Genomic DNA, 15,274 nt, shown 5'->3' with positions numbered 1-15,274 from the left:
TTGACCATCTGGCGAGGGTTTTCCCTGCCAGGTTTGTCTATTAGGAAGCTCTACTTCCCCTTTTATAATTAATAAGTAATTCATGAGGCTATGCTTTCAGATCATGAGACCTATTATTCCAAAGACTAGGAACCAATAGTTTTAGTATCTGCAGATGACTCTTCCCTGAATCAATGATGACGATGATAGAAGAAAATGGCAACATCTAATTTTATTCTTTCTTCTCCTAAATGGCTGGCATCTAATTATCTCTAAAGTTTCCAATCAGTTCCTAGTTTTTAGCACCAGTCTGGACACTGCCAGCTACTGAGCGTGTTGAGTTCTGTGTTTAAGCCGCGTTACCTCTGGCCTTTCCTTCCTGACAGTTGTGTTAAAGGTGTTACCACCTGTCTGCGTGCTTTCTAGCTTCCAAACACAGCTGTCCTCTCTGCCTTTTCAAGTACATTGTTGCTGTCACTTCCACTGGACTTGTAAAAGTGAACTCCTGTGTTTAACTCTCCGCCCTAACTGCATGCCCACTATTCCTTCCCTGCTTTCAAGTTTACACGGATGGCATCCAGTACGGAATCCTCTGTGATTTGCTCTTTTTGTGTGATACCATGTTGTCTGAGATTTACCCAGGTTCAGAAATCAGCTCTACTTCACTCATTTTTAATTAACGATGCTAGATCCCATGTGAACATGTGACAATTTTGTTATAAGTTTCTACCACATTCCTAAAAATATGAGATTTGGGGTAGGAGGGGTGTCTACTTTTCGAAGGAACACAGTCTACCTTTATAATTGTTTTTTTTTTGGTTTTTTGAGACAGGGTTTCTCTGTGTAGCTTTGCACCTTTCCTGGAACTCACTTGGTAGTCCAGGCTGGCCTCGAACTCACAGTGATCCGCCTGGCTCTGCCTCCGAATGCTGGGATTAAAGGCGTGCGCCACCACCGCCCGGCTACCTTAATAATTTAAGTCAAGAGGAAAGTAGGGCTATCTATGCAAAATGCCAAAATTAAGGCTTTTCAGTTTGGGAACTTATAAAATGAGCCTAATAATACTGAGCACAGAGAACTCAATAACTGTCAGTTACTTGGAGACAACTCTGAAATAGGCCTCAAGAATTCAGAAGCAATATTCTTCTCTGAATGTTAAGCTGCAAAATTGACATATTATAGGCCAGAGCAGAAGTATGAACGGCAAAGCATAGAAAAGCTGCAGGGCTGGCAGCGTCTGGCCACACTGCAGCAGCCATGACAGTAAAGGAGGGTGTCACTCAGAAGGGGAGCAGAGAGGAAAGGGGTCAAGAGACACAGGCTGGCGGACAATCCAGATACCTACTGTCCGTGACAGTGGAAGCCGAACCAGCACCTGACAATCTTCTGTTCCCATCCACAAGGCTCTGCGTGTCTGAAGAGATATCGGTAACAACATACAATCTCTCACCTGCTTGCACCCTGGGGGTCGGACTGTCTCAGTTGTACGGTGGATGCAGTAAGCAACATTAAATAAGTACGGAGTAGTTAAGTGTCTGTTTTACCTGCTTCTCCTCATCTGAACACTAACCAAGCTCCTGCTTCCCCTGCTTTGAGAGTTTCCCACTGTAAACCAGTACTCGGAGTTCTCATAACCATTTCATGACCACTGGACAAAATGAGTCTTTGGAGCTTCCAGCCCAGAGTCAAGACAATGGTCCAGTTAGTAACCAAAGCCATAAGTGCTCCTACACATCTACCCAACCTTTGCCTAGACTACACCAGCACCATTTGTAAGCACTTTTTACTGGTCTTTCTTTATTGGTGTCTCGAACTCCTTTTTCCCTTTCATGAAGCATCTATTGAAAATAAAGCAGGCAGACCACTAATATTGTGGTTTTCTTTTCTTACTGTCTATAAACATATCACTGAATCATCATGCCTTTTGCCAATAATTAGCAAAAAGCATGGCCACTTTTCAAAAAAAAAAAAAAAAGCTTATTGTGCTTCTAACTATTCTGTTAGTCTAAAAAGAACAATACTTATAAATATTTGCTACTAATGGCTTCCAATAAGGTAAGAATCAGGAAAAGTCTAGCTCATTGGTTCTGTGAACTAAAGCTCACTTCGTCCTGCACTACAGATCAGGTGCTGAGCCATACGATGTACTGTAACTGAATGTGAACCTCTTAGAAAACAGAGCAAGCAATGTTCAACTTGGAAGTATGTTCAGTTTTACAAGGTTAATCTGTAATTGGTGGATAGAAACTGAAGCTCATCACTCAAATCTGTCTATAAAAACCAACCTCACAAAAACAAATCAAGCTTTGCACCAGGTGGTTATGATGTCGTCAGAAAGATGAATAAACAAAACTATAAACTTGAACACTAAATTCCAAGGGCCTAATAAGGTGTCTAAGCCAGGGTGCCCAAGAAAGGAGTGATTGCTGTGGGTATCGCTCTGTATAAATAAAATGCTGATTGGCCAGTAGCCAGGCAGGAAGTATAGGCGGGACAAGCAGAGAAGAGAATTCTGGGAAGAGGAAGGCTGAGTGAGGAGACGCCAGCCTGACATCCAGGGAGCAGCATGTAAAGGCAGCAGGTAAAGCCACGGAACATGTGGTGACATAGATTAACAGAAATGGGTTAATTTAAGATAGAAGAACTAGACAATAAGAAGCCTGCCACGGCTATACCGTTTGTAAGCAATATAAGTCTCTGTGTGTTTACTCAGTTGGGTCTGAGTGGCTGCGGGACTGGTGGGTGAGAGAGATTTGTCCTGACCGTGGGCCAGGCAGGACTGGAGAAAACTTCAGCTACAAGTGATTAAATCTGTGTGTGAGTTAAGCAGTTGAGAAGTTAGCCAAGTGGTGGCACACACCTTTAATCCCAGTACTCTGAAAGTAGAGGCAGGCAGATCTCTGAGGTCGAGGCAAGCCTGGTCTATAGAGCAAGTTCCAGGACAGCCAGGACCATACAGAGAAACTCTGTCTCAAAAAAAAGGAAGGAAGAAAGGAGGGAAAGGAAGGGAGGGAGGGAACAAAAGGGAAGAGAAGAGAAGGAAGGCAGGAAGGCAGGCAGGCAGGCAGGCAGGAAGGAAACAAGGAAAGACTTCAGAGAGGCATCCTAGGATTCTAATGAACCTTTAAAAAAAAATTAAACATAGCAGGTATGTCTGTCAGCCGACGGCCACAGAAAGAAGCATTAACCCCGAGAGACTCCCAGGAGCTCCTCTAAGGAGTATGAATGGAGCAGGTAGAAGGAGGTCAGGGAATGAAGTCAACAAGCTGTGGGAGGAACAGGCCTTCCGCTGGCCAGAGCACCCCAAGAACTGTACAAGAAACTGATCCCTTCACCCTTCAAGTTGGCCAGGAGAGAAATAGTAATGTCATGGTGTTTGAGTTTATAACAAACTGCTACTTCAAACATATACTATTCTAAAAATTTAAAGACTGCTGTCCTCAAGGCTCTCAGGCTGGCCTCAAACCAACCATCCCCCTGCTTCAGTATTCTGAGTGGATAGTATTGCAGGCAACTGGCCTAGAAAGTAGTTTTTCCTACTAACATGTGTTTTTTATATTTTTGATAAATTCCATAAGATGTGCATTTATTGCAGTCATGTGGCCAAATTGCCTTCTAAAATATTCATATTTATACTTATAGAGCGAGGCTGCTCTCAACCTTGGACAAAGAAGACTCTTTTCACAGTGGCTTTAGTCAGGGCAGAGACACGGCATGTCTTAAGTGCTGCGAACAGGAGACTGATCAACCTCCTCCCAACTCCAGGGTTCAGGCAATGCCGTGAATGTCAGAAGGAGGATGGGACTGGAGGATGGGACTGGAGGATGGGGAGCGCTTTACAATGCCGCGACACGACTACTGTACTCAGGCGCACACAGAGGCTGTGGTTATCTGCCCAAGGTCAACCTAGCCCAACTTGCAGCATGGATGGGCGGGCAGTGTGCTCTCCAGGCCCCAGTCCTTGATGAGAAGCTACTGGCCCTCGATGGATGCTGCGGTAGGGAGAATCATTCTCTTTCGAGGACGCTCCCACTGGCAAGATTCCTGTGCAAGTGGCTGGGCCCAGGTCCACGCACATATGGGCAGGGCTAGAAGGACTCAATGGATTATCGAAAAAGAAAGAAGAAAAACAAAAGAAACATGAAGTTGCAAAAGGGGCATGCATGATTAGAGGGGGAGATGGGTAGTTGATGAAGAGAAATGGAAAGTGGATATAATCCTATTTCACTGAATGCAGGCATGAAAATTTTAAGAATAAAGAAAAATTATAATTACAAGAATGCATGAGGAAAACGTGCACATATTTTTATCACACAATATTACTATGCAATGCTAGTATATTGTAATAATATATTATTTTATTAGAAATACTTGAGAATTATTTCTTACACAGTAAAATTAATACTGAGATGTATTATATTTTTCCCAAGAATTTATGTATCTTTAGTAGTACAAGCTCTCAGCTGACAAACAGAGTATTACAATCATAAACCATCTGAATATTTTCTCATGTATTCTTACCTCCATAGTAGGTGGAGTCTTTCTTGTTCTTCTAATCCATGCTAAAATGAAAAATAGCATTTAGATGTTTGTTTTACATAATTTACCCATATTAAACATTTTTCTTATATTTTTTAATGGGGGACCCAACAGCATGTGTGGAGGTCAGAGGACAACCCCCCAAAGTCAGTTCTCTCCCTCCACCATGTAGGGTTTGGGAATGGAACTCAGGCTGTCAGGTTTGGTCGTTAGAGCTCTGACCTGCCGAGCCATCTTGCTGGACATACATAAACATTCTATTTGCTCGTGCCTACAAGATATTTCGAACACCTATGATGTACTGTTTTAAATATTGGAGCTTTAGCAAGGAACTGAGCAGATGAAATGGCTCAGTCTACTGCAGCTTATCTACTAGGGAAGTGGGGTACAGGAAATAAACACACAGATGTCAGGTGATCTGTGTTGTGAAAAAACTACTAGACTATCAGGAAGACAGTCTCCTATCTTCAAAATCACAGCTCATAATCGTCAGAATTCAATTTAGGCTATGGCATAAAGGACAAATCACAATAAAGTTCAAGGCAATGTCAAAATTATATTATTCTGGAAATTTGAATTTGTAATTGCCCAATTTATCAAGGATTTAGGGAAGTTTTTATTACAGAAATTTTTCTTCTTATGTGCTCTAGTGGGCAGCTGCCTTCTCTGGCTGCAGACCATCAGTCTTCACTTTAGCTCTCGGGAGGCAGGCTCCAGAGGTGGGACAGACACTGGTTCAGTGCCCCCTGGTAGACACTGCGTCAAAGGGAAGGGCGTGTAGCAGCTGCCTCCAGAAAAGCTACCAAGCACGTTCTCGAGTCAGACTCTCTGGGTTCTCCCTTCACCTCCATCACTTCCGAGCTATGGTACCCAGGGTAACTCATTTCATTTTCAAAGCATCAGATTTTTCTTCTGTAAAATGGAAATTAAAATGGTATCTGCAGTGAATGGTTGTTTATGAAAGCCATATGATTTTTATATTTACATGTATAGTCTGCTCACTATTTAGCATATGAAAATATAAATGTATTCTTATTATTCAATTTTATTCAATACACCTATGTTTGTTTTTCTGTTTTGTTTTGTTTGAGGAAGGATGTCACTATGTAGCTTTGTCTGGTCTTGAACTCACAGAGATCCTCCTGCCTCTGCCTCACAAGGATAAGATTAAAGGTATGCAGCACCACACCCAGCCTTATGCATTTTTATAAGTGATTTTAAAAGGCAAAAATCCAATAACATCTGCTTGTCCTATGAGGGTTTACAGGAGATTCTGAAAACCTCACTGTGGGTAATGTAGTCTCTATACCAGTGCTTCTCAACCTTCCTAATGCTGCGACCCTTTAACAGCTCCTCAGGTTGTGGTGACCGCCCCCCCAACCATAAAATTATTTTCGTTGCTACTTCATAACTGTATTTTTGCTACCGTTATGAATTATAATGTAATTATCTGTGTTTTCTGTCTATCTTAGGAGATCCTTGTGAAAGGGCCAAAATGGCCCCAAAGGAGTTGCAACCCATATGTTGAGAACCACTGCTTTAGAAAAGTAAAACCGTTTTCTAGTTTAGTTGATTCAGCCTTCTCTATAAAACCATGAAGTATCCTTATTTTATAGGAAATTAGATAATTCTCCAGGTTTGAAGGTTAAGTAGTAATGGTGGGATTCAAATCAGATCTGCTCCTGTCTTTGGCTCTGAAACCAACCATGCTTTCCTAAGCAGTCTGTCAACCTTCAGCAGCAGTCAAAGGACACCAGAGCAGGAGGAGGGCTAGCTGCAGGCCTACCCATGTCAGAAGGGACAAATCATCGACCCCACTCTATACACCCGGGAACTGAGGCTCACACAGACTGAGCAACGTGCTTCTGGCTATACAATTCATGAGAAGCAGGCTGGGTATTAAAATGGTGAAGTGGCTGTGAAGGCAGAGCTCTATCAGTTGAGCAGACACCGCTTTTCAAGTTAGCTTTGCCAAATGCCTCTTATCATCCACATGATAACATCAGGACCGACCTTTCTGCAAAGTCTAGTTCTGCAGTCGTGGGTAAGGAGATGGACATTCAGCTGTGGGCTGGAATACTTCCCCTTTGCTGCGCTCTCCTGCACTGACCCCAGATGTGCATCTCCAGCAGGTTCCATGTTCAGTACTCTCTACTCCATTTCTGAGCTTTTCTACTTCTGATTCTTTTCTGCACTCTCTTTTTACTATCTTTAGCTTCTATTCGGTCCATCTGAACCAAAACTTGCATAGATTTTATGACTATAGGCTGTCAAGGTCAGGGCGCACCAATGGTAAATTTATCTTTATATCATGCAAATGCCTTGAGAAAGTAGGTTCTTAATACTTACTGAATACACATGTTCAGTTCATACATATATTCATTGCAATAGTTCTTCTTGCTCATTAGAAAAAATGGCTTAGGAACATCAAAAATTCCTCTATGCCGTCAAGGAAAAGAAGTGATTTACAACATTTTCAGCTGCTTCTTTATGGCCAAATAAGCTATTTATATTTGTCAATTCCCCCCCCCCCCAGGAGACAGGTTTGATTTAAAATCATTCAGTGTAAGTCCCATACCTCTCAAAAGTTTCAGATAACTCTTCAGCTTTAATTCATATTAGAAGCTTAGTTCAGAACAACCACCCACCAGGACAGTGTTCAGTAAATCTGAGACTCAAGCTAAATCCAGTCTAGTGCTTGTTTTTACATCTTTATGTGGCTTTTTCTTAAATGTCAAAAGATGCATATTTCATGACATATGAAAATTATAAGTAACTTAAATTTTCAGTGTCTATAAATAAAATTTTATCAAAACATAGCCGTGCTGATTTGTATCTATGGCTACAGTGGCAGAATTGGGCAACTGTAATAGCCCAAATGACCCACAAAATCCAAAATACCATCTGGTCCTTTAAAGAAAATTTGTGCCAACCCCAGGGCTGTCATTTAGTACAATCCATTCAGCAACAAGTATATATCTAATGTAAACCACTACCATAACGCCTAAAAGACCTTCATGATTAGCTATTATATATTTTACTAATGATACTGTATATTCTAGAGTCTGTAAATCCATACCAGTGGGCATGAGACTGTGATGAAAAGGTACACTGGCATAATGCACATTATCATCAGGAGAAAACCACAAAATGACTGTTTTACTGGCAAATCCACAGGCCAGCATTTTCAGATTTCTCCCAAGATTGAAAAAAGATGTTTTAATGAACCCAAAGCATTAAAAAAAAAAAATCTTCTGTCTTTTTCAGTACTTGGGGATTGAACCCAGGGCCTTGTGTATGGCAGGCAAGCACTCTACCACAAGCTGCACACCTACTCCTCATTTTAAAAGGTTTTAATAAAGGTGAAGACATTGGGGAAAACTATTGCTTGCTTTGCATCTTTAAATGTTAGTTTAAAAAAACTGAAAGAACATTTATGACATGAAAATTATATTTTCAGTGTCTGCAAATAATATTGTATTGAAACATGTGTTTTCTGGTTTTATGAGTTGAAGATGCCGAGTGCCACCTAGTCACTGGCACGGCACACTTTTCTCTAAAGAAGGGCTGAGGGCTTCCCTAGGCTTCATTTAGATGACCATTTAACTCTGTTTGCTTTAAATGGATATATAAATGTTAACTGCTGCAATAAGCTTGTACATTTATGGTTCTTCAAAAACCAGATACCCGAAACATCTTCAGATGATGGCTGATGGCACTGCTGTTTGTTAAGTATCCAGTAAAGACCACAGCTGGACACGGTCCATGTGATCATTCATTCTGACAATCAGACCCACTTCCTCAGCTACCACAGGTCGCACAGACATGTCCTGGTGAGAGCCAGCAAAAGGCAGCAGAGGAGGGAATGGAAAAAGCAATAATACTGAAGCATGACTTTTAAATCTCAGAACAATCTAAACAGAACCTCTATCCAATTATGAATCATAAAATGTTCTTACTATTGGCAAAATATGTGTAAGGTGAATTCTGTATTGGTCCTCTTTATGTTACCATTGTTCAAAGAGAATTCAGCAAAAGGACTGGGCAGTTAAAGCCCTGAGATCCTAGTAGTCTTTCATCAGTGCTCATTTGCATTCTCATTACTATGCATGAACCTTAATATTCCCATCGGCACATACAAACTATACCGAGTATAAAGGTGAGCATGCAATTAAGGCTCCCATTAATCATGTAGAGAGACTAAAAGAAGCAGAAAGAAGAATACTTCATGAGGTGTACTTTCTTCAAATCTCTACAGGCATTAGGATCCTTCTAGAAACACCTCCGTCCATCTATGGTAAATTATATATCCTACCATCAAGTTAGTATGTGAACAAAATCAGAGGATAAAGAAGTTAACAGTTTGCATCCAAAACATATAAATTTTGAAGAGATGTTTGTTTCATTTAAGGAAGATACTCATAAAGTCTCATACCTAAAAAAGAAAGAAAGAAAAAAAGAGATCTTCACCAGTTCTGAGAGCTGGCACTTTATAAAAATAAATAAAGGTACACTTTTTTCAAGTTTGAAAAATTCTTCAAAAGACATATTGTGAAATGAGTCTTGTTTCATATTACATTTTCTGGTAAATGAACTTTAAGTATATCTTACAGATATACGAGAATTACCTGGTGACTTTTAGGATTCAGGGTGGCTTCTCAAATATGCAGCAAAAACTTGAAGCTTAGTCCTAAAACTGCAAGGAACTGATGCTGCCACTGAGTCCCCAGGTGGGACTGTCAGACCTGCATCGTGGTCTGACAAGATCCTCACGAGAGAACCCAGCTAGGCTATGCCTGGGCTCCTGACTCAGAAATTCTAGGGTAACAAGCATATGCTGCTTGGAGTAGCTAACGTTTGATGTACTTACACACAGCCCCAGCAACAGAGCACGCTCACCAGTTCATTCTGGTATTGCTGTGCCTTACTTCCATTGCATGGAGATAGGACAATTTGTTTGGTCACTTACAAACTGGCTAACTGAGGCTTCTACTCAGAATTTGGGACAAGTATTTAGGTAGACAGACGAATGTCTTTATGTCTCTGGGGAAATACCTAGCAGAATTTCTAAGCCGTGGGGTGGGTGTATGTTTACATTTATAAAGAACTGATAGACTATTTTCCAAAGCTGTTTTACTATTATTTTATATTCCAGCCAGCAACCTACGAAAGGTTGAGGGAATTTACAATGGTGAAACATGAATTCACTTTTTGCCCATTCTTAAATTCTAACATTTCTCAGCTATAAACTGTCTCGATAAAACAGGTTTACACTGTTTAATCTCCCAATCTTATTCTTGTTCAAAAAGACTTTTAGGAATTCTAGGTTTACTGCATGTTGACATAAATCAAGTCAAAACCAATGTATCAAGTTTTTAAAAGTTAGGTGTGTTGGGGGAGGTATTTACATGCCTCCGGACACGTGATGTTGACATCAGATGCCATCCTCTATCACCTTCTACATTAAACACACGCACACACACACACACACACACACACACGCGTGTGTGTGTGTGTGTGTGTGTGTGTGCGTGTGCACTGGGAGGCGCACGCGTCTGTGGCGGTCAGAAAACAGCTCGCATGAGTTGGTTCTCTCTTTCTACCATGTGAGTTCAGGAGACTGAACTCAGGCTGTCAGACTTGGTGGCAAGAGCCTTTTATCCACTGAACCATCTCACCGGCCCTTCTCCACCTCATTTCTTAAGATGGGGTATCTCACTGACTGGTCAGACTGGCTGGCCAGTGAGCCCTGGCCTGTGCTTTCCAGCACCGGGTTATAGGCATGCACCATGGCGTCTGGGTGCTGGGGACCCACGCTCAGGTCTTCATCCTTGCAGAACAAGGACTTAGATGCTGAGCCATCCTCCCAGCCTTGGCTTTCTAATGGTAAAACAACCCATCACACTAGACTAACTCCACAGTCATCACGAGCTAATCCTTGGGGGTGGGTGGGTAGTATTTGGGGGATTAAACGCAGAGGCTTGCACATGCCACCAACTGGCCTTATTCCCCAGCCCCCTTTTTATTTTTATTTGGAACAGGTCTCATTTAGGAGTCCAGAGGGCCAGAGTCACAATCTTCCTGACTAGACTAACAAGGCAGCCTCCCAAGGGGCTGGGATTATAGGCATACAGTACTACATCTGGCTCTCTGTTGATAGATTGCAGGGTCAGTGATTTCTGTGTCTGTGTGGATGTGGGATTCTGGTCTGCAGTATCACATACTCTTGATTGTTTTGTATCAGGATTGATAAACAGGATAAACTGGGCTTAAAAAAAAAAACCAGTAGTGGCTACATTTTTAGAAAGAACGTGTGATCCAAAGTGAGAGAAAAGTGTCTATTCTTTAATTGCTCGGTAGAGTGTTCTCTAAATGCCAATTAGGTCAAATTGTTCATCATAATTGTCTTTTCTATCATTTTGACAAGCTTTGTCTTCCACGTGGTCTTTCTAGACTAAATTTATTTGAACTACTTACAGTTAGGTTTCAAACTAAAGATGTTTGTCAATGTATATTCATAACACCATTGTGCACAATAACTAGAAGATGGAAGCATCGGACCCAGTGTGATGATGCATAAACTGTGACTGTGTACAATGGAATCCAGTTCACCCTGAGAAGGGAACGGAATTCTGATGTGTGCTATGACATAGACAACCATGAGCACGCTCTGCTAAGTGAAATAAATAAGCCAAATACAAAAGGACAATTACAATCTGATTCTTCGTATATGCTATGTCTAGAACAGTCCAATTCATAACAACAAATGGTAGGATGGTGGTTAATTTTTAAGGAGGGAGTTTCAGTTTGGAATGATGAAAAACATCCTGTAAATGAACAGTGTTGAAGCTTCAACAACAGTCTGAATGTACATAATGTCTGCAATGTACCACTTAAAACACCAATACAAAGAAAATAATCATAGAAGCCATCTTACTATATGTAAAGTGTTAAGGTAGGCTCTGAAATACAGTGATGGCCAAGTCGGGACTCCAGCCTAAGGAATCTTCAAGTCCAGGAGAAAGAGGTAGAAAAACAAACAGGAGATTTGCTGGAGTGTGCTAAGTATATGTGGAGGCAGGAAGTCAGTGAAAACAACAGAAATGTTTCATCTGGTACTAGGGACTGACTGAGAGTAGCATCAGGAAAGGTTCCAAAGAGAATCAACATCTATCCCAAAACTGAAGGAAAAGTAGGTGTTAGCCAAGGCACTGAAGCGGTTAAATACAACACTATACAGTAGAATAAAAGAATTGAATACACAGTGCTGTCCTTGCCTTGCTTGTCCAAAGCACTGGGTTCAATCCCTGGACCGACAACAGGAAAACAAACGTCACAGACTTAGAAGGCATGGCTGGAGTTCAAAACTTGTGGTAGCTGTCAGCTTTGGGGAGGTTTTAAGCACCCTTGACTCAGCAGGAGGAATCAGGAGTTGACCTAAGTTCTCACTGTCCCATCCACCCACCCTGGCTGTCCCACATTCCTACTGATGGAATTTCTGTGCTCTTCCTGCCATGGACCAGCGCTCGCATACCTTCCCTTCTCAAGGGCTTTCATGCTCTCTTTGGGGAGTGGATCGTCATCATCACTACTGAAAAATCCTCTCATTTCCTGCTTCCAAGACAGTCAACATAAACCCTTTCTTCACCCGGCCTTCCTCTCTAGGTAGGTAGGGTCTCACGGCTTAACTTTCTTTACAGATAACCTCCTCGAAACACCATCTCTACTTATCTCCTCAAAGTCTCTCTTTTTTCTCTCAGGCGCCATCTGCGTACTGAAGTGTTTTTGTAGGGTTAGCACAGGCCTGTCTGATCTTAATGCAGCCGGTTAATACGTGACACCGCTCATCACATCTTCCCTCCTGATGACTTGCTTCCAGAACGTGACACTTTAAGTTTTTCTCATAATTTTCCTGTCAATTCTCTTGTCTCCATTGTTCTAAACCTGAGGGGCACAGCTTCAGTCTTTCATATACTTCCTGCTTAGACTCACTGCCTCTGTTTTCATCTGGCCTCACAGACTTAGGCAGCATTTATTCGCTGAAATTCCACATTTTTATTTTCAACCCAGACATTTCCACTGAATTTTTCTTTTTTCTTTTTCCCTAAGACAGTGTTTCTCTGTGTAGTCTTGGTTCTCCTGGGTTTCAGAGATCTGCCTGCCTTTGCCTCCTGAGTGAGTGCTGGGATTAAAGGAGCCACTGCCTGGCTCCACTGAATTCTTGACTCGCAATTTACCATTTCTAATCGATGGTGAATGGGCACCTCAAACTTCCTATTTCCAAAACTGGCTTCACTTCCCTGCTAATCTGTTGTTCCCCGTTACAGTTAAAAGCCACTGCGTGTTCTCCTGGGGAGACCAGAAGGCTTAGAATCATAACTCACATTCTTTGTGTCCAATGTGTCAACAATCCCATTAGCTCTACTTTTACATTGTTCCAGAACGCATCTATTTCCTTCCACTCCTACTGTTAATCTGGTCCAAGTCACAATTACTCTTTGCCTTATTTAGTATTAGAAAACATTCTGTCTCCATGTTTTGATGACATCGCCCTCAGTTCTTCTAATTCATTAGCCAGATTGATCCTTTGAACTATAACTCAGCATGTGGCTACTCCTCAAACTTCTCAGTGGCTTCCAATTCACTGAGAGAAAAGGCTGGGGTCCTTACAATAGCCCACAATGCTGCCCACCACATCGGGCATTCTCTTCACACTCTAAACTTATCTCCCATGGCTTTCTCTAACCTCTATTCCAGTCAAATTGGCTTCCTTGATATTCCTTACTCACCAGAGCAAGTCTTTGTCTCAGGGCCTTTGTACTTGCCTTACTTATGGCCCTCTCTGGTTACAGCAGAGACAGATCTTTCTTCATTCTTTAGGCAAAATAAGCTACCTTCTCAGAAAGGTCCTTCTGAATACTAATTAAAACTGCAAAGCTTCCCAAGAACCCCATTTGTCCTTGCCCATTTTATTTGCTATGGTCACTAACATAGTATGTAGTTTAGTGCTTAACTGGTTTGTCTCTCTTCCACTCCTGAACGTCTGCTCTAGGAAGTCAATAGCTTCCTACATAAATGAATGAAAGCCACACTATTTAATCCTTACCGTATGACAGCAGGCAACTGCTAGGTATCAGTACTCTAATATTAACAATTAAAAACGTCAGCTCTTATTCATCTGGGTTGAAAACAGGCTCATTTGGTGTTGGTATCAATGACTCCAACAGCTCCCCCACTTCCCTGTGCATAGGGTTGTGTATATTTGTGAATATTTTCATGGCACAAAGTGCTTATTTTTTATCCTTAATTGATGTGTGCCACTGTAAAAGTGTTTGTGTTTCAGTATTTGGCTGATTCATAATTTTTAAGAATATGCCCCATGGGGATAGTATGCTAAATTACCAAATCAGGACAGAGTCATAAAAAGCATTAAAACTTCATTCCAATTCTCGGAAAGTCTCAAAAGCTGAAAAATTAGCCATTACCTATTTGTTTATTTATAACTTAATTTATTTCTAGAAACATTTTAATTCTATACTATTATTGGGAAAATGACAAAACAGGCTCATAAAGAAGGCACAAGTATTACCCGAGATTTGCAAATGTAGACAATCTGGGAAAATAAAGCTCAATTGTTCCTTCTAGAAGTTGCCAACCTAGAGACTGCATTTCAAGCTCTGTTATCTACCCATAGGTAGCTCTTTTTCTCACAGTCCTACTGTTCTAATAGTCAGTGAGCAGAAATGGGTATCATGAAATGGTATTTACAGGCACATGCTACCATAAGTGGAACATAATGCTTATGGCTACCACACGGAAGCTATCATGTTATGACCACCAAGAAGCAAGGGCTCTATATGTACCAAGTTGCATAATCCCAGCAACTGACCAAACTTACCGGACCTTAGATGCTCTATAGATTAAACATGAATAAATATAGTGTCTGAATTACAGGACTGTTGTTATGATCAAACAAGACAATGACTATAGGGGAAGAGTCTACCACAGGTATATATATATATATACTACTTGGCAAGTGTTAAGCAAAGTAGAAGATAGATATTGGTATTTCAGTCAAGTCTTTTATGTTTAGTGTTTGTGTGTGTCTGTGTACAGACACGCGCGCGAGCACACACACGCGCGCACAGACACTCGCGCGCGCACACACGCGCACACACATGCATACCAGCATGTGTGTACTTACACAGGCCAGAGGAGGACACTGGGTATTCTATTACTCTCTGCTTTATTCTCTTAGACAGACAGAGTTCCTCACTGAGTCTGGAGCTACCTACCAGGCAGCAGACTCCAGTGAGCCTCTTGTCTCCACTCCAGACAGCACTGCAGGTGCTGCAGGTGCAGGAGTTGCATGGGCAGGAATTACAGGTGCAGGAGTTGCAGGGGCAGGAGTTACAGGTGCAGGGGGGCAGGAGTTGCAGGTGCAGGAGTTGCAGGTGCAGGAGTTACAGGTGCAGGAGTTACAGGTGCAGGAGTTACAGGTGCAGGAGTTACAGGTGCAGGAGTTGCAGGTGCAGGAGTTACAGGTGCAGGAGTTACAGGTGCAGGAGTTGCAGGTGCAGGAGTTAGCAGGTGCAGAGTGCAGGTGTCAGGTGCAGGAGTTGCAGGTGCAGGAGTTAGCAGGTGCAGGAGTTACAGGTGCAGGAGTTTCAGGTGCAGGAGTTACAGGTGCAGGAGTTACAGGTGCAGGAGTTTCAGGTGCAGGAGTTACAGTGCAGGAGTTATAGGTGCAGGAGTT

The 15,274-nt window shown here is 41.9% G+C and overlaps 1 protein-coding gene across 1 annotated transcript in view; it reads right to left on the bottom strand.

Annotated features, from left to right (window-relative positions):
* Ndufaf2 (NADH:ubiquinone oxidoreductase complex assembly factor 2) overlaps positions 1-15,274 on the bottom strand; it is a 111,697-nt gene that overhangs the window by 29,078 nt on the left and 67,345 nt on the right. Inside the window, exon 3 of the mRNA XM_028884249.2 lies at positions 4,501-4,541. Within this exon, the coding sequence (XP_028740082.1) occupies positions 4,501-4,541 (41 nt within the window). The remainder of the gene's footprint in view (positions 1-4,500; positions 4,542-15,274) is intronic.

The sequence above is a fragment of the Peromyscus leucopus genome, chromosome 11 (assembly GCF_004664715.2).
Source record: "Peromyscus leucopus breed LL Stock chromosome 11, UCI_PerLeu_2.1, whole genome shotgun sequence".
Taxonomy (NCBI): domain Eukaryota; kingdom Metazoa; phylum Chordata; class Mammalia; order Rodentia; family Cricetidae; genus Peromyscus; species Peromyscus leucopus.
This window is presented reverse-complemented; position numbering and strand designations above follow the sequence as displayed.